Source organism: Bombina bombina, chromosome 2 (genome assembly GCF_027579735.1).
Source record: "Bombina bombina isolate aBomBom1 chromosome 2, aBomBom1.pri, whole genome shotgun sequence".
NCBI lineage: Eukaryota > Metazoa > Chordata > Amphibia > Anura > Bombinatoridae > Bombina > Bombina bombina.
In genome coordinates, this window is record NC_069500.1 from 1175958627 (window position 1) to 1175978647 (window position 20021).

At 38.5% G+C, this 20021-nt stretch overlaps 1 protein-coding gene across 2 annotated transcripts in view; it reads left to right on the top strand.

Annotated features, from left to right (window-relative positions):
• The window catches only part of TENM3 (teneurin transmembrane protein 3), a 756540-nt gene that overhangs the window by 713799 nt on the left and 22720 nt on the right, over positions 1-20021 (top strand). For both annotated transcript variants that reach the window (XM_053703859.1, XM_053703860.1), the window contains 2 exons: positions 13796-13971; positions 18697-18932. In XM_053703859.1, coding sequence (XP_053559834.1) covers positions 13796-13971; positions 18697-18932 — 412 coding nt within the window. The remainder of the gene's footprint in view (positions 1-13795; positions 13972-18696; positions 18933-20021) is intronic.

Genomic DNA, 20021 nt, shown 5'->3' on the forward strand with positions numbered 1-20021 from the left:
TTAAATTCCACTTGCCATTTTACATTACCATAATGAAACAGACCCAGCCAGCCATGCAAGGTTTCAAATTACAGTTTATGCAATTTATCAGAAGCTCCTTTTAGCAGATGAAACAATGATTTGTACATTATTTAACAAAATTGCACACTGTTAGATTTCAGAACTTAAACACACGAATGTACATGTCTCAACCGTTTCCAGGCATGTAAAAAAAAGACATTTGAATCATGAGAAATACAGGAATTAAATATAGTTTACAGATAAATTGTTAAAGAATGATCTCTTTGTTGCCATCAAAATAAGCTGTAAAAGAAAAACAAAATCTTTTTCTTTCTTCTTTTGTTAAACAGGAAAAACTACAAAACTAACAAATCTTTAAGGGCCAGATTAGTGGAGCGCTTTCATTAGGGCTAAGAGCATGAACGCGATTGTGAGATTGTAGTGTTCTTTAAGCTTAAATCCATATTATAAGTGGCGCGCTGTTAAAATTACCGCACAGTAATTTACGTTCCCTTTTAAGAGCTATTTGTAGTTTAGTTTTAGAATATTTTTTTTATTATTTTGGGTTTTAAGATAGGCATAATTCCTTTTTTATTTTTGGTAATTTGTTATTTTTATAATGTTAGATTTTTTTTTTCGTAATGTTAGTTTTTTTTTGTTTGTAATGTTAGGGTTTGTTTGTTTATTAAAGTAATTTTTATACTTAAATGCGTGTTGGTAGGTCTTATCCCTGCCGGTTCAGCCTTATTCATATGAACGCTCAAACTCCAGCGTGTCATTGATTCTGACTTTAATTGCAGTGAGAATATCCACACCAGGATGACGCATTTCACCCCTCCCACATGGGGCTGGCTTAGGGCTTCCTCATACCTGAGGAAACCCTAAGCCAGCCCTTTGTGGGAGGGGTGAAATGCATCATCCTGGCTTGGATATTCTGACTGCAAGAAAGCTAGAGGGTTGTGATAACCAATGACGCACTGGAGTTTGAGCATTCATATGAATAAGACTGAATCAGCAGGGATAAGGCCTACTAACACACATATAAGGAACAGCGGTAAGAGCTGTATGTACATAGTCGAAGCGGAATAGTTGTATTGTGGAAGAGGGACTTCCTGAATCAAATGGTGTGAGGTCATATGCCCTGTGTAAGCGGATTCGAATGTGCCTGTCATAAATAAGAGTGCTAAGGAAAACTCTAAGGACTCTGGAGCGTGTTTAACACTAAGTGCCCAGCGTGCAAAACAAGGAATGAAAGAAGGGTAGTTCTCTTCCAGTTAAACTGGTTTCAAACACCCCCGGGAGGTGCTAATTGGACAGACACAACACAGTAGCAGCTGGACAGATTAAATAAAAACAAAAAGCAAATCAACCTGTATAAAATGCATAAACAGGAAAATTAAATCACTTCCTGCGCTATAATGTAACTAGCAGACATGAAGACATGAACTATCAAGTATAGATACAGGTTCAGAACTGCTGAAAATATAAAAGGGTGAAACACATGTAAAAACAGTGTAATAAAAGTCACAATATAACGGGTTGATGAAACAATGCAACTACAAATATACAATGTTGCTAGAAGTAATCTCACACGGTGGAAATTCAACCTGAATACTCACAATAAATACCCACAATCGTATGAGGTAAGGATATTGCTTTGGGGTAGAGGAAATCAGTTTCCACATCCGCAGGTCACACCATTCAAAACCAGAGATGTTGCTAGTTGAATATCTCACCCAACGTGGAGGTAGAAAGAAAATGTCCTTTTATAGTAAAGAGAAAGAGAGAGATACCGACATAATGTTTACTGTTTTAATGATAAGTAAAAAGTATACACACATGCCCATATACTCACATGAAATACACTCAATTTTTATGAGGTATCAGTAATTATTATTATCATTATCATTTATTTGTATAGCACCGCCAAATTCCGTAGCGCTGGGTACAATGATAAGGGTATACAATGATTTGTGATACAATACAAAACATAACAAGACTAAACAAATATAGCACAGGAGGAAGAGGGCCCTGCTCTGGAGAGCTCACAGTCTATAGGTTTAGGGTGCAGAGACATAAGGTTGGAGTAGCTTGTTACATCGGTTGTATTTGCAGCAGTGAGTCAGGCAGTTCATGTACATGTATTAGATTGGTTCAGATGCGGGATGGAGGAGAGATGGTACGCCTCTCTGAATAGGTGGGTTTTCAATGATCGTCTGAAGCTATACAAGGTTGGAGACAGTCTGATGGAGCGGGGTAGAGAGTTCCAGAGGACAGGAGCAGCACGTGCGAAGTCTTGGAGGCGGGAGTGGGATGTAGAGATAACAGAAGTGTAGAGACGTAGGTCAGAGGTTGATCGAAGAGGACGGCATGGGGAGTATTTCACAATGAGAGAGGAAATAAAGTTGGGAGTTAGACTGTTGAGTGCTTTGTAGGTTAGGGCTAATAATTTAAATTGTATTCTGGAGTGTATGGGGAGCCAGTGTAGAGACTGGCAGAGCGGAGCAGCTGATGTAGATTGTCGACTTAGGTGGATGAGTCTAGCAGAAGCATTCATAATAGATTGGAGGGAGAAGAGGTGGTGTTTTGGAAGGCCATTTAAGAGTAGATTGCAATAATCAATGCGTGACAGGATGAGGGAATGAATAAGTATTTTTGTAGTTTTTTGAGTAAGGAAGGGACGAATTCTGGAAATGTTGCATAGGTGTGAACGGCAGGATTTGGTAAGCGTTTGTATATGTGGGTTGAATGTGAGTTCTGAGTCTAGTGTGACCCCAAGGCAGCAGACCTGGGGTGAGGTGTTGAGAATAGAGTCTCCAACCATCAGAGAAATGTCAGGTGTCGGATGTCTCGAAGAGGGGGGGATAAGAAACAGCTCAGTTTTGGACAGATTGAGTTGGAGGTAGTGTGAAGACATCCAAAAGAAAATTGCAGATAGGCAGTCAGAAATCTGGTTGAGTAAAGAGGGAGAGATATCAGGAGAGGAAAGATAGATTTGGGTATCATCAGCATATAAGTGGTACTGGAATCCAAAGGAGTCTATAAGTTTTCCAAGGCAGGATGTATAAAGAGAGAAAAGCAAGGGACCCAAGACAGTAATGCTTGATATATCCACACACATTCGAAAGATAAAACTGCAGTGTCCAAGTTCTGCAGCCGTTTAAAGTTAAATCCAATAGAAAGTAAAAGCACTGTAATGCGATGTGCTAAAACACCAGGTAACTCCACTCAGCCCTTGCTAAAACGCCAGGTATGTATGTATATATATATATATATATATATATATATATATATATATATATATATATATAAATATATATTTAAAGCATTTAACTATAAGCACTGGTGCAACCTTTGTCATACTTTAGCATTGATTAATATATCATATGCTTCTCTCTGTCTTTATATATATATATATATTTATATGTTTTTGTGACTGTTGACACATTGTTCTGCTTTTCACTTCAATTTTTTGAGTGCACCACCCTAAATATATTTTTGATTAACATTTAAAACTATATATAGCTTCCAAAATCATTTTCGGTGGAACTGTTGCTTAGCAACCAGCTTCTCATTAGCTCAGCAAGCAGTTATTTAAAATGGTCCAATCAAATTGCTATTTCTAGTCAAATGATTAATTACATGCCACAAATATTCTCTCCATTGATCACATCAGTACCGATTTGCAAATCATTCATCAATAATTATTGACTAATCAAATCCCAGTACTAGAAAGCATACAACCAATCATAGTTTGTTGACATATGTTGTAATCAGTATAGCAAGACACACATGAGAAAAAAGCACTGTCATTTCATTGGGAGATGAATGTTTTCTTATCATACAGTGCATGCATGTTCAGCTAAGATCTCACACAATACATCAAGCTACATTGAGAGGCTCACATTCTTATTTTGTTCATTAAATTACTTATGTGTCTTCTACTTGACCATGGGATGAGTGCCCAAACCACCAATGGTTCTTGTGCACCTGTTAACTACTATACTACCCATGTATACTATGTATCTGTCTGTCTATATAAAGTGCGTCTCTCTCTTTTTCCTGGTATGTATGTGTATATGTATGTATGTGTCTATCTATCTGAGATTGGCTGTGCTTATTGAGATACATGAGTCAGAATAAATATAAGGACTATCAAAGTAATAAACATTAAAATGCATAGTACAACTACAGTAGCTTTGTTTTTCCTCCAATTACTGCTATTACAGAAGCCAGTTGGAAAAGCTCTGTATCTGTATACTGTATACTGGGCGCTGCCATCTTGGTATGCCCGTATTGTTGCATCCTGTGACTGAAGCAGTTGGCTTTTTAACTGTGGTACCTGGCACTTTGGATTAGCTTGCACAATAAAAAAAACTGAAGTTAAATTTTTTAACAGTTTTTTACACAGTTTAAAAGTTTCACAACATATATAAAGCCCTCCTGAATAATATAGAGCAATGCAGCCTGTGCAGAAATATAGAACTCCCACTCTGTATTGTGCACTCAAAATGGCTTGTCAAGAAAACAATATCAATGATCCGTGAATGTGCACCACTTCTGTCACATGGTGCAAGAATACTAAAATTCCAAACTGGAGGCACTCAGTGTGAAGATGCAGAACTTGGCTAAACAACACTGTCGAAGGATTAAAGAGACAGTCTAGTCCAAAATAAACTTTCATGATTCAGATAGGGCATGTAATTTTAAACAACTTTGAAATTTACTTTTTTTTTTTTTTTTAAATATGTTTTTATTGAGGCATAAAAAAAAAAAAATACAATGAAAAGCATCATTTGCTTCAAAAACTGAATGACAACCATAGTCAAGAAATAAAAATGAATACAAAATATCATGGTCACTATGTACTATATACAAAAGTAAGTGCACCACAATCATAACACTCAAGTGACAAGGCACAAAGATTAGACTATAAACAAATATAACAGATGCTAGATAGCTTAGCCCCATTTTTTATTTTATAATTGTATAGAGAAGTTCCCCTCATAATTATATATAATCTAACAAAAAATTACCCCAGCTAAACTCTAGCGGCCTCTCTTGGACTGCTAAAACTATAGAAAGAAAAGATATCTGGGGGCATGTAGGGGAAAAATAGAAATATCTGTGAGGGCCACTTTTGGACCCACAGGACTGTAGTTATGCAAAATAAGACTTAGTAGAGAAAAGTGTCCCCTCATTTACACTGTATCGGCCACTCTTGGGCCAGAGGGGAAGTCAGGAAGCTTTTATAAGTTGAAAATTAAATTGAGAAGGAAACCATCATTACTAGTGTTTTAGGGAATGCCTTTGGGGGAGGGATTAAAGTAAAACATTGTTACGCATACAAACATCATAGGGTTCCACAAGATAGGGCATGGTAAAAATATCTTGCATTAAAAAAATGTTATGTCAAAAAAAAACAAAAAAAAAAAACAAGTATTTTAAGAAACCCCTTTGGGGGAGGGCTAACACCAAACTTTATCACTGGGTACTGAGAAATGTGAAGAAGATATACTAAAGATATAATTATATGTAGCAATCTAGGGTCAACAGATAGGTAATTATCAATACCAATATAATAGAGTAAGTGACTTCCCATCATCCAAGTGTGTACCAACTATTTTAGGGACAATGATGAGAATAAGAATTCAATAAAGTACACTAACCTATGTGCAGACTAGTAGTAACAGTAGGAGTCCTCCACATAAAATTTTGGTGTGCTATCCCGGCCGCAGACAGCACGCCATTGAAATAGGAACAGTTTGAACGACCCCTCAAGTACCTATACGTCCTATACTCAAAAGTCAGAAGCCTAAGATGAGGCAGAATGTCGTACTCCATGTATATTCTATGTTAAACTTAGGGTTAAACTTAGACTGACTTTTTGTGTAGTTTCAAGATATTTCAAAGCTTAAACAGGGCGCTATGATGTACTTTATATCACTGGACCCAGGTAAGGGATTTAAATGAGATGGTGGGGATCCACTCACCAGTATACTATTATTGGTCATAAGTGGCTGTATTAAGCTAAATTATTACCTATATTGTCCATTGTCGGTTAACTTTATAATGTTTAGACCCATCTAATCCTATTTATGTGGAGATACTCAACCTATAATAAGGGTGTAGTGAGCAACTAACACTATAAATCTATATTAGTATACTTGACAAAATATAGCAAAATTATCAATTCCAATTTCACAGAAAAGACATAAAGGCTAGGAATTACAAGCTCCTCCTAGTGAATCATTCTATCACACTTCATCTAACAATGCGTAGAAGAGGCTTCATGAAGTAGGCTAGCATCCCCTGAGGAACATAGCAATAGAACATAGCAATATCTATAGATTAGACTAGAAATAATTTGGGTCAAACAAAAAATAAATTACAACATGAATATGACCCAAGGACAGTTTAGCTAGGTGAAAAAAACAAGTGGAATACATAACGTTCTAACAAAAAAAAAAACCTAAGACCAATAAATACAAATAGTGTATATGAATAAGGTACTTAGTAGGAACAGTTTGAGCCATCCGTAGCTGCCATTCATAACTCCGACTAAAAGTCATCATATATAGAACATGAACTGGTTCTCACATTGTCCTCATATAGCGGTAACAGAAATTCACCCTGACTTCTCAAGCTCATCTTTACCAATATTGAGATGAACTTTAAGTGTCAATCAGCCTACTCCATGCCAGTCGGCTTGGAAAGATCTCCCTCTGATGAGAAGTGCTGAGTGTGGGGGACCCTCGTTACGGCATTCCAGAACGGTAATGAGATCTCCACTCATTTTTCTTTCAGCTCCGTTCGCAATCACGGGTGTATGGATAGGCAGGAGCAGACCTGGGATGGCAACTTCACTGTAGGTCCGTCTCTGTCTCTCAGTATCGGCCGTAAGCACCTCTCTGATTAAAGCTGTCACCCCAGTTAGTGCAGAAAACACCTCCATTTGCTTCTCATGGTCAGCTCTCATCGGCTGCTGTGGTATAGGCGGCTGCACATCGCAGGTCCGGGTTTCCGCAGCCCCATGGCCCTCCTCCCATTGGAAGTCCAGTGTGGATGAGGGCCTTTTATTAACTAGGCTTGCTTCATCTTTCAGGTGGCAGGAAGAAGTCTGTGTAGCAGCCATGTCTGGCTTTATAAAAGCAAGCCCTGGTTCATCCGTAGGTGCGTAGTGGTTGTTACCAGCTTGTCGGTAGCATTCATGAGTCTTGTTGTTGGGCAAGCTGGACTGGGATAGTGTATTGTTATAGTTATATACACATGGTGGGGCCATAGTAGCTGCAGGATTCAAGAGGAGCTTACATAGTTCTGCTTCTAGACTCCGGTAGTGATCCCCTATAATCTGCACCATCTTGTCTTCCCACCTGTTTAGAGCCTCCATTTTGCAATGTTACTGGTATAACTCCCCTTCAAACACAATTGTCAGTAGTCAGTATGTCCGATATGAAGGTTCCCTTCTTTAGAGTAGTACGCAGTCTATAAAAGACTGTTATACCCTGATGCACAGGGGGGGGGGGGGGAGTTGAAATTGTGTCCGAAGGCCGCCGCCAAAGATCTCAACGGACCAGATCTGGTTCCTACAGGTCATAAATTCTGCAAATGTTGTATGGTTCGTTACAGCTCTTCTCTGTCTTGCCAAATATAAAAGGATGTCAGTTGATATTGCAGAACCGCTGCTTGAATCGGCGGATTAAGCAGATCACTATAGGAGCCACAGATATTGCGACCTTCTATGGCCGCTGCCTAGCCACGCCCCCTTGAAATTTACTTTTATTACCAATTTTGCTTTGTTCTCTTGGTATTCTTAGTTGAAAGCTAAACCTAGGTAGGCTTATATGCTAATTTCTTATACCTTGAAGGCCGCCTCTTATCTGAATGCGTTTTGACAGTTTTTCACCACTAGAGGGTGTTAGTTCATGGGTGTCATATAGATAACATTGTGCTCAAGCACGTGGAGTAACCTAGGAGTCAGCACTGATTATCTAAAATGCATGTCTGTCAAAAGAACTGAAAGGGGGCAGTTTGCAGAGGCTTAGATACAAAGTAATCACAGAGGTAAAAAAATGTATTAATATAACTGTGTTGGTTATGCAAAATTAGGGAATGGTTAATAAAGGGATTATCTGTCTTTTAAAACAATAAAAATTCTGGTGTAGACTGTCCCTTTAAAATAGAATATATTTGAAGAGAGCTGCAGGCACAGGAGAGAGAACAATATCATGGGGAGGCCCATTAACAGCAATGCACTACCAGGAGCTGGCTGTTGATTGGTGGCTGCACTGCACATATGCCTCTTGTCATTGGCTCACACAAGTCGTGTTCAGCAAGCTTTTTGTAGTGCCTTTATGTATCTTTAATATTAACCATTAAACTTATTGCATCACATGCCACTTTAAGCATTTGATCCTTGTTTAATTTGTTACACTCCTATGCCGAAAAACTCTTGAGAGTGTCATGTATTAATCTGAAAGGGGAAAAAAAGGGTGAGTCTTAGAAATTAGTTCACATTGATGTTTTCCTTAGTACTCAGAGGGGGAACTACTGAGTTAATCTTCTCACAGCTCTCCTGCAACTGCCTACACTACTATTAAAAGAGAGCTGAGCTAAATTGTACTGGAATACCAAACTAACGGCCAGATTACGAGTTTTGCGTTATGAGGGGTGCAGTACTAACTTGCACGTTATTGTCACCGCTCACTTACCTACAGCTCTGGTATTACAGGTTTTTACAAACCCAGCGTTAAAAGGCAAGAAGTGAGCGTAGAGCAAAATTGTGCTACATACCGCACTCCAATACCAGCTTAAGTCAGCGGTGAGCTGGTTGTACGTGTTTGTGCATTGATAGACATCAATGGGGAGAGCCGGCTGAGAAAAAGTCTAACCTGCAATAAAGCAACGTAAAGCTCCATAACGCAGCCCCATTGATTCCTAAGGGGAAACTAAAGTTATGTTTACACCTAACAACCTAACATGAACCCGAGTCTAAACACCCCTAATATTACACTTATTAACCCCTAATTTGTCTTCCTCGACTTTGCCAACACCTACATTATACTTATTACCCCCTAATCTGCCGCTTCGGACATCGCCGCCACCTACATTATACTTATTAACCCCTAATCTGCTGCCCCAATATCGCAGACACCACATTATATTTATTAACCCCTAATCTGCTGCCCACAACATCGCAGACACCTACATAATGTTATTAACCCCTAATCTGCCGTCCCCAACGTCGCTACCACTATATTAAACATAACCCCTAAACCTCCGTACTCCTGCATCGCAAACACTATTTAAATATTATTAACCCCTAATCTGCCGCCCTATCATCGCCGCCACCTACCTACATTTATTAACCTCTAATCTGCCGCCCCCAACGTCGCTGCCACTATATTATATTTATTAACCTCTAAACCTTAGTCTAACACTAACACCCCCTAACTTAAATATAATTAAAATAAATATAAATAAAACCTACAATTATTACCTAAATTATTCCTATTTAAAACTAAATACTTAGCTGTAAAATAAACCCTAAGATAGCTACAATATAACTAATAGTTACATTGTATCTATTTTAAGGTTTATTTTTATTTTACAGGCAAGTTTGTATTTATTTTAACTAGGTTGAATAGTTACTAAATAGTTATTAACTATTTACTAACTACTTAGCTAAAATAAATACCAATTGACCTGTAAAATAAAACCTAACCTGTCTTACACTAACACCTAACCTAACCCTACAATTAAATACATTCCCTAAATTAAATACAAATAACTAAATTCAAAACAATTAGCTAAATTACAAAAAACAAACACTAAATTACAGAAAATAAAAAACAAATTACAAGATCTTTAAACTAATTACACCTAATATAATAGCCCTATCAAAATAAAAAAAGTCCACCCAAATTAAAAAAAAAAAACCCTAGCCTAAACTACCAATAGCCCTTAAAGGGGCCTTTTGCGGGGCATTGCCCCAAAGAAATCAGCTCTTTTACTTGTAAAAAAAATACAAACAACCCCCCAACAGTAAAACCCACCACCCACACAACCAACCCCCCAAATAAAACCCTAACTAAAACCTAAGCTCCCCATTGCCCTGAAAAGGGCATTTGGATGGGCATTGCCCTTAAAAGGGCATTTAGCTCTATTGCAGCCCAAAGCCCTAACCTAAAAATAAAACCCACCCAATACACCCTTAAAAAATCCTAACACTAACCCCCGAAGATCCACTTACCGGGAGAAGTCTTCATCCAATCGGCAAGATGTCCTCAACGAAGCCGGCAGAAGTTGTCCTCCAGATGGGCAGAAGTGGTCCTCCAGACAGGCAGAGGTCTTCACCCAGACGGCATCTTCTATCTTCATCCTTCCGACGCAGAGCGGCTCCATCTTCAAGACATCCGGCGCGGAGAATCCTCTTCAATCGACGTCTTCTTGCTGAATGAAGGTTCCTTTAAATGATGTCATCCAAGATGGCGTCCCTTAGATTTCGATTCTATCAGCCAATCGGAATTAAGGTTGAAAAAATCCTATTGGCTGATGCAATCAGCCAATAGGATTGAACTTCCATCCTATTGGCTGATCCAATCAGCCAATAGAATTGAGCTTGCATTCTATTGGCTGTTCCAATCAGCCAATAGAATGCAAGCTCAATCCTATTGGCTGATTGGATCAGCCAATAGGATTGAAGTTCAATCCTATTGGCTGATCCAATCAGCCAATAGGATTTTTTCAACCTTAATTCCGATTGGCTGATAGAATTCTATCAGCCAATCGGAATCTATGGGATGCAATCTTGGATGACGTCATGTAAAGGAACCTTAATTCAGCAAGAAGACGTTGATTGAAGAGGATGCTCCATGCCGGATGTCTTGAAGATGGAGCCGCTCCGCGTTGGAAGGATTAAGATAGAAGATGCCGTCTGGGTGAAGACTTCTGCCCGTCTGGAGGACCCCACTTCTGCCGGCTTCATTGAGGACATCTTGCCGCTTGGATGAAGACTTCTCCCGGTAAGTGGATCTTCGGGGTTAGTGTTAGGATTTTTTAAGGGTTTATTGGGTGGGTTTTATTTTTAGGTTAGGGCTTTGGACTGCAATAGAGCTAAATGCCCTAAAAGGTTTTTTAGTTGGGGTTTTAATTGGGGGGTTGGTTGTGTGGGTGGTGGGTTTTACTGTTGGGGGGTTGTTTGTATTTTTTTTTACAGGTAAAAGAGCTGCTTTATTTGGGGCAATGCCCAGCAAAAGGCCCTTTTAAGGGCTATTGGTAGTTTGGTTTAGGCTAGGTTTTTTTTTATTTTGGGTGGGCTTTTTTTATTTTGATAGGGCTATTCGATTAGGTGTAATTAGTTTAAAGATCTTGTAATTTGTTTTTTATTTTCTGTAATTTAGTGTTTGTTTTTTGTAATTTAGCTAATTGTTTTGAATTTAGTTAATTGTATTTAATTTAGGGAATTTATTTAATTGTAGGGTTAGGTTAGGTGTTAGTGTAACAGGTTAGGTTTTATTTTACAGGTACATTTGTATTTATTTTAGTTAGGTAGTTATTAAATAGTTAATAACTACTTAGTAACTATTCTACCTAGTTAAAATAAATACAAACTTGCCTGTAAAATAAAAATAAACCCTACGCTTGCTACAATGTAACTATTAATTATATTGTAGCTAGTTTAGGGTTTATTTTATAGGTAAGTATTTAGTTTTAAATAGGAATTATTTAGGTAATGATCGTAAGTTTTATTTAGATTTATTTTAATTATATTTGTTAGGGGGTGTTAGGGTTAGACTTAGATTTAGGGGTTAATAAATTTAATATAGTGGCGGCGACGTTGGGGGCGGCAGATTACGGGTTAATAAATGTAGGTAGGTGGCGGCGATGTTAGGGACATCAGATTAGGGGTTAATATTTAAATAGTGTTTGCGAGGCGGGAGTGTGCGGCAGTTTAGAGGTTAATATGTTTATTATAGTGGTGGCGATGATATATATATGCTGTATTAGGCTACAATGTGTGATTTTGTAAAATTTTGGGATGATGGTGTGCCACAGGATTTTTTAATGTAAAAAAGTGTGCCACGGCAAAAAAAGGTTTAAAATCACTGGATTAGGGGTTAATAATTTAAATTTAGTGTTTGCGAGCGGGAGGGCCTCGGTTTAGGGGTTAATAAGTAGTTTATGGGTGTTAGTGTACTTTTTAGCACTTTAGTTATGAGTTTTATGCTACAGTGTTGTAGTGTAAAACTCATAACTACTGACTTTAGAATACGTTCCGAATCTTTATGGGATAGGGTGTACCGCTCACTTTTTGAACTCCCAGGACAAGCTCGTAATACCGGCGCTATGGAAGTTCCATAGAAAAAAGACTATACGCAAATTGATTTGGGGTAAGGCCAAAAAAGTGTGCGGTGCCCCTAAATCTGCAAGACTCGTAATACCAGTGGTAGTAAAAAAGCAGCGTTATGAGGCTTAACGCTGCTTTTTTACTCATAACGCAAGACTCGTAATCTAGCCGTAAGGAAGGCCTTCCCAGGATATAACTATAATTGGGAAGTAGATAAATAGCTGAATTGTTTACAAATAGCTGAAGGGACTGACATAGCAGTGTATGGCATCCATCTTCATAGTGTAACATTGGTTAACATTATTATTTATTAAATCTAAATATCTACAAGACACAGGAGTGTTGAGAATACCAAATTAAACTGAACTAATTTACTTGGGTGTCTCTGATGGTGGGGCTGGTAGATTTGTTGTATACATCAGTTCTTATTAAACCAGCATTTATTTTTGTAAAAAAACATAAAACCAATATCTTTATATTATATTCTGACTTGCTATTTGCAACCTATATGTAACACAGCTTTATATATGTGATATTTACATGCTCTGCTGCTCAGTGGGCATATATACTCTGACAGCTGCAGTATGTGTGGGTTCAGTTACACAATTTGATTGAAATATTTTATAGATTTCAAACAAAAATGTCATAAAAAGGGAGTGTATTTTAATGATGTGTTTTTAGAGGTCGGGATTTGTTAAAGGGACTTGAAACCCAAAACTTTTCTTTCAAGATTTAGAAGAATACAATTTTAAAAAAAATTCCAATTTACTTATATTATCAAATTTGCTTCATTCTCTTGTTATTCTTTGCTGAAGAGATATCTAGATAGGTAGCGTGCCCATGTCTGGTGCATTGCATGACAGGAAATGGTGCTGCCATCTAGTGTTCTTGCTAATGTATAACAATATTGCTAAACTGCTGTCATATAGTGCTGCAAACACTTGCACACTCCTGAACTTAACCTTCCAGCTTTTCAACAAAGAATAACAAAAAAACAAAGATAATTTGATAATAGTAGTAAATTGGAGAGTTGTTTAAAATTGTATCTGAATCATGAAATAAAAAAATGTGGGTTGTATGTCCTTTTAACTCTCTTAACCCTTTGAGTGCTAAGCCATTTCCCACCAGATCCCCAAGACTTATACCGTTGGAAAGGATACAGGCTTCTAAGCAGCATGCCCCCATTTGCCTATATTGTTCATTGTAAATTTTAAATAAAGTTGCGTGAAACGTGAAGCCCCGACGATGCCTGTCACTATACAGGCCAGATCACCGGGGTGGGAGTCAGTGAAATGGAAGGGAGTCAGCAGGCCCCCAGATTGCCCTCAAGGTGAGCCGTCAGCACCTGACTGGGACAATTTGCGACGGCTCAGAGCCGTTGTTAGCACTCAAACATGAGAACATTTAATATTAACTTTTATATCATTTTTTTCCTTTTCATTCTAGTTATGACAGCGAAGGTCGTCTTACCAATGTCACGTTTCCAACGGGAGTCGTAACCAATCTTCATGGAGAGATGGACAAGGCAATTACAGTGGATTTAGAGTCATCTAGCAGGGAAGAAGATGTCAGCATTACTTCCAACTTGTCTTCAATAGATTCTTTCTATACAATGGTCCAAGGTAATTGCAAAAAATACAATTTGAAAAGAGAACTAAAACTTTCATTCTGGATCTAAATAAATACACTCCATGCTATGTTTTACTCTCTAGTAGTATGAAGCACATCATTAAGGAGGCATTAAATTCAATAGTTTGCTGAGGATGTTCAGTCTCATTATACTATTGGAAAAAGTGTTTTACCCCAGTATTTTTCTTCACCACTTGAGCACACCCAGTGCATGGGCGCTAGCATGTAGGTATGCTCAGTGAAACGCCCGTGGTGCATACTTACTATTTGGCATTGGAATAAGTGCAGGGATTGGCACAATGCATTTGGTGCCAGTTGTGGCTATAAAATATACGCTGAAACATATGTTTTATATACAGTTTCTCACGGTACTACTGCAGTTTTATTTCCTGGTAAATATGTTTCTGTGTGAGTGTTAAAAGTTATTTTATCGAGTTCACCTTAACATATATGATCATATAACCTAAATTTGGATAAGTATAGAGTTTAACAGTTATCTCAAGGTCAGTGAGTATTTGAAAGGACAATGCAGTAGTTTTTCTACTTGTCCAGTGAAATTATGGGGGGGGGAACAGACACTAAACAGGTTGGCTGTGATTACATTTTAATTAACAAGAGCTGCATGCAATGTAGATAATGGGCTGACAAGAACTACAGGGCATTCAGTGACCAGTATGATCTGAAACCTGCTGTGGGCTTATGACTCACAGGAGCTGCAGGCAGTGGGGTCTGATCTGATGTCACATGTGCATATAAAGCAGACAAGCACTATAGGGCAATTGGTCTAATCTGAGGTCTGATGTGAGCATATAACTCACAGGAGCTGCAGGCAGTGGGGTCTGATCTGATGTCACGTGCATAAAAGGCAGACAGGGACTATAGGACAATTTGTCTAATCTGAGGTCTGATGTGAGCATATAACTCACAGGAGCTGCAGGCAGTGGGGTCTGATCTGATGTCACGTGCATAAAAGGCAGACAGGGACTATAGGACAATTGGTCTAATGTGAGCATATAACTCACAGTAGCTGCAGGCAGTGGGGTCTGATCTGATGTCACATGTGCATATAAGGCAGACGAACTATAGGACAATTGGTCTAATCTGAGGTCTGATGTGAGCATTTAACTCACAGGAGCTGCAGGCAGTGGGGTCTGATCTGATGTCACGTGCATAAAAGGCAGACAGGGACTATAGGACAATTGGTCTAATTTGAGGTCTGATGTGAGCATATAACTCACAGGAACTGCAGGGGTCTGATCTGATGTCACATGTATATAGGGGGGCAGACAGGGACTACAGGACATTCGGTCTGATCTGAGGTTTGATGTGGGAACATGATTCACAGGGGCTTCAGCCAATGGGGTCTGGTCTGATCTGATGTCCCATGTGCATATAGGACAATTGGTCTAATCTGAGGTCTTATGTGAGCATATAACTCACAGGAGCTGCAGGCAGTGGGGTTTGATCTGATGTCACATGTGCATATAAGGCAGACAGGGACTATAGGACAATTGGTCTAATCTGAGGTCTGATGTGAGCATATAACTCACAGGAGCTGCAGGCAGTGGGGTCTGATCTGATGTCACATGTGCATATAAGGCAGACGGACTATAGGACAATTGGTCTAATCTGAGGTCTGATGTGAGCATATAACTCACAGGAGCTGCAGGCAGTGGGGTCTGATCTGATGTCCCATGTGCATATAAGGCAGACAGGGACTATAGTACAATTGGTCTAATCTAAGGTCTGATGTGAGCATATAACTCACAGGAGCTGCAGGCAGTGGGGTCTGGTCTGATGTCACATGTGCATATAAGGCAGACAGGGACTATAGGACAATTTGTCTAATCTGAGGTCTGATGTGAGCATATAACTCACAGGAGCTGCAGGCAGTGGGGTCTGATCTGATGTCCCATGTGCATATAAGGCAGACAGGGACTATAGGACAATTGGTCTAATCTAAGGTCTGATGTGAGCATATAACTCACAGGAGCTGCAGGCAGTGGGGTCTGATCTGATGTCACATGTGCATATAAGGCAGACAGGGACTATAGGACAATTGGTCTAATCTAAGGTCTGATGTGAGCATATAACTCACAGGAGCTGCAGGCAGTGGGGTCTGATCTGATGTCACATGTGCATATAAGGCAGACAGGGACTATAGGAAAATTGGTCTAATCTGAGGTCTGATGTGAGCATATAACTCACAGGAGCTGCAGGCAGTGGGGTCTGATCTGATGTCACATGTGCATATAAGGCAGACAGGGACTATAGGACAATTGGTCTAATCTGCGGTCTGATGTGAGCATATGATTAACAGGAGCTGCAGGCAGTGGGGTCTGATCTGATGTCCCATGTGCATATAAGGCAGACAGGGACTATAGGACAATTGTTCTAATCTGAGGTCTGATGTGAGCATATAACTCACAGGAGCTGCAGGCAGTGGGGTCTGATCTGATGTCACGTGCATATAAGGCAGACAGGGACTATAGGACAATTGGTCTAATCTGAGGTCTGATATGAGCATATGATTAACAGGAGCTGCAGGCAGTGGGGTCTGATCTGATGTCCCATGTGCATATAGGACAATTGGTCTAATCTGAGGTCTGATGTGAGCATATAAATCACAGGAGCTGCAGGCAGTGGGGTCTGATCTGATGTCCCATGTGACATGGGGCTTGCAGGTGCTATAGGCTATTTCCCTGATCATTCACTATTCCAAGTATATTTAAGGAGGACAGCTGGAAAGCCTATTTGTCTCCTATATATAATAAAAAAAGGTACCGGTCATTTTTATGACAAATATGTTTAGATGACCATCATGGAGATCTGGCCAATGTTATGGAAAATCAGGAATTTCTCAACTTGGCAGTTAGTTTCTGCTGAAACTAGGGAACATGTGACCTCTTTAGTTTCACATCGAAGTTAAACGTTAATCACGTGTTGGACGTTTTATCTTTTCAACTGCCAAAGTGAATAGTGCTGTGCTGTGTAATTTATCAGTTTTTTTTGTAAAACCAGTATTTAATCTTTACACTAGCTGCACCATCCTGGTGCTGATAATGAATAGCACTCCTGTTTATAGAAAAGCAAAGCAATCAAGGATTAATAGATGATTATTTATTGTATTGTATACCCACTAAGGGCTAGATTACAAGTGGAGTGCTAATTTATCGCACGCCCGCAAACGGGCGAGTGATAAATAACCAGCCATTACAAGTGGCTGGTTATTGCTACTGTGAGCTTGCGGTAGAAATTAGCACTTATAAAATCAACTAGCGATCAGATCTCTGGTTAATTTTATAAATATCCACAAAATGCCCCCAAAATCAAGTGTAATATATTTTATTAAAAAAAACGATAGTAGCATCTTCATTTTTTAATAAAATAACTGCAAAAAGCAGGGTTCTAAAGGGAACGGGTGTGGAGGTGTTAGAAAAAAAAAAAGCACTGAAAAGTGCCTTTACATTGCGGTCTATGGGAACTGTGTGTTCCCAGTAAATATATATGTATATGCTTATATACTAATATATTTGTGTTAATATGCTTATATACTAATATATTTGTGTATATATTCATTTACATATATATTTACACTTTGCTGCCATAGCTGCGCTACTTACCCCCTGTGTTGTGCGAGTTCTCAAGCCGTGTCTGACGGCATGAGAACGTGGCCCCCATTGGAGCCTATGGAAGCGTGCTCTCATGAGCGCAATGCTTCCTAGCAATGCGAACGCGAGGTTGCGTTTGCATTGCGCCCAACTTTTAATACCAGCGCACATTTACGTGCACTGGTATTACTCAGTGGAGTGCTAATATCGCTTTCTTAAAAGCGATATTTACCGCTCCATTTGTAATCTTGCCCTAAATCATAGAATTGTATTTATTTTTGTTATTTTTTTTTTTGTGCAGTTGCAAGATTGTTGTTTAAAACGTTTGGTTTTGGCTAGCCAATAGGAGGTTGTTTTTTTTTCTTCTTCAATGGCATAGCATTTTTTTTTAAAATCTGTTGTATATGTATACTTTTTCATCGTTAGTATTTGTAGTTTAGGCTAAAAATGCAGGTAAAACAGCAGAATTTCTTTTTTATCACTGAAGCAAAATATTTGATGAACTTCTCAGTGTGAGGTGGATGAAGTTGTAAGCTTGCTCAGGAAGAGGTCTCCCTTGCTCTTTTAGTTTAGCAGATAAAATACTGGAGCAGATAGTTCAGTAATGGAGAGATTTTTTTTTAAACAAATATATGTTTACTGGTTAGCTGCAGTAGTCCTTTTTAAGAATGGAATTTGTTTTCATGTGGCAAGATTATTTTAACATATGCTAAATGCCAAACCAGAATAAAAGGATCATTAGCAGGAAAGTGTGTTAAAACTATATAGAAATATTCCTGTTAACTAAAATGTCTGTATGTTTCATAGGTTTTGTTAATTTTATATCTAATAGTTTAAAGGTAATTGCTATTTCATGTACACATTACTGAGTAACATAAACCTTGAAGTAACTGATTTCAATTAGTGATCTAACCATTTATAGTAAAAAGAGTTGGCTGCTTCATGCTTGATAGTAAGTAAACTAAATCCACTTATTTATATATTATATTTATAAGTAGAAAATCTATATCAATCACTTTTATTTCAATAGTTTCTTGTGTTGGCTGCATTATTAAACTATGCCAATACATTTTGCTCATTTGTTTGTTTGTGTGTTTGTTTTATTAGATCAATTGAGAAACAGCTACCAAGTTGGTTACGATGGCTCTGTTCGCATTATCTATGGCAATGGGCTGGATTCTCACCTCCAAACGGAGCCCCATATTCTAGCAGGTCCAGCTAATCCAACAGTGGCAAAAAGAAACATGACCCTCCCTGGAGACAATGGGCATAATCTAGTTGAATGGAGATTCCGGAAAGAACAAAATCAGGGAAAGGTCAATGTGCTTGGTCGGAAGCTCAGAGTAAGAATGTTTCATCTTTATCTCACAATTATTTACTTATCCTTGTATATATTTTGTTATGTAAACGTGAGATCACAAGAGAGATGGTTTTACTCACTTGACTTGTCTGCATGATGTAGATTGTTTAAATGCAAAGATTACAATAGGTGCAGATTTTACTGAAATGAAGATTGATATTGACTGTTATTTGACATTTTTAACCAGATTAATATAATAATATAGTTAATCGTATAACATTTGTTATAAATCCCAGTTAGGAGCTAAGCATCTTTTAAGTAACAGTTTACCATTTGCAGACATTACAAAATATACTTCCATAGAACTGAAACGAGTTCTGATTTGAGTCCTTTCCCTGCCATAACCTTTATTATAGCATTTCACAAAATTACTAGAAGTCTATTTTCTTGTCATGTAATATTACATTTAAATAGAATAAGAGTAAAAAAACATTTTAATAAAGTGAAACACATTCTATATTGGCAGTACAATTATTATCTGTCAAAATGTCTTGGTTTCTTCTTCATACAGGATGACAGATGTTTACAAAGGTTTTTGCAAAATAATAGTTTCTGCAGAGACTTTGTCCGTTTAATTCTGATGGTGCAGGGGTCCCCCACTATCCAGGACTATGAATCCCCTATGGAATTCTATGATTAATCTTCTTATGTCTCAAACTAGAAGCCATGTATTGTCTTCATTAAGGGTTGGCAGGGTGTATAAAGCAGGCAGTTACCCTATATTTTGCTTTGCACTATGCCTTTATGTATGTATCATGATTTAAAGTCATTTCTCAGGGGCTTGAGAATGGAAATAATGGTGTGGTAGGGGTTGAGAAGTGGGATCGGGAGCAGGAAAAGTTTGGTATGCAGTGTCACTGTCTGTATCAGTGATCTGCAAAGAACGATCAGTTCTTCCTTACTATATGAAGGCAGATGCCTTCTGCCCCTGACTGCAGTCACTGCTGTCAAATCTGGCAGAGGGCATCATAAGCTTAAGTGCTGGATGTAGGTACTGGGTCAACACAGTGCGCTGGGCAAAGTGCTGTGTGGCGTATTACCTGCATCTAAATGGCTTAAGAGGTTAAATTAC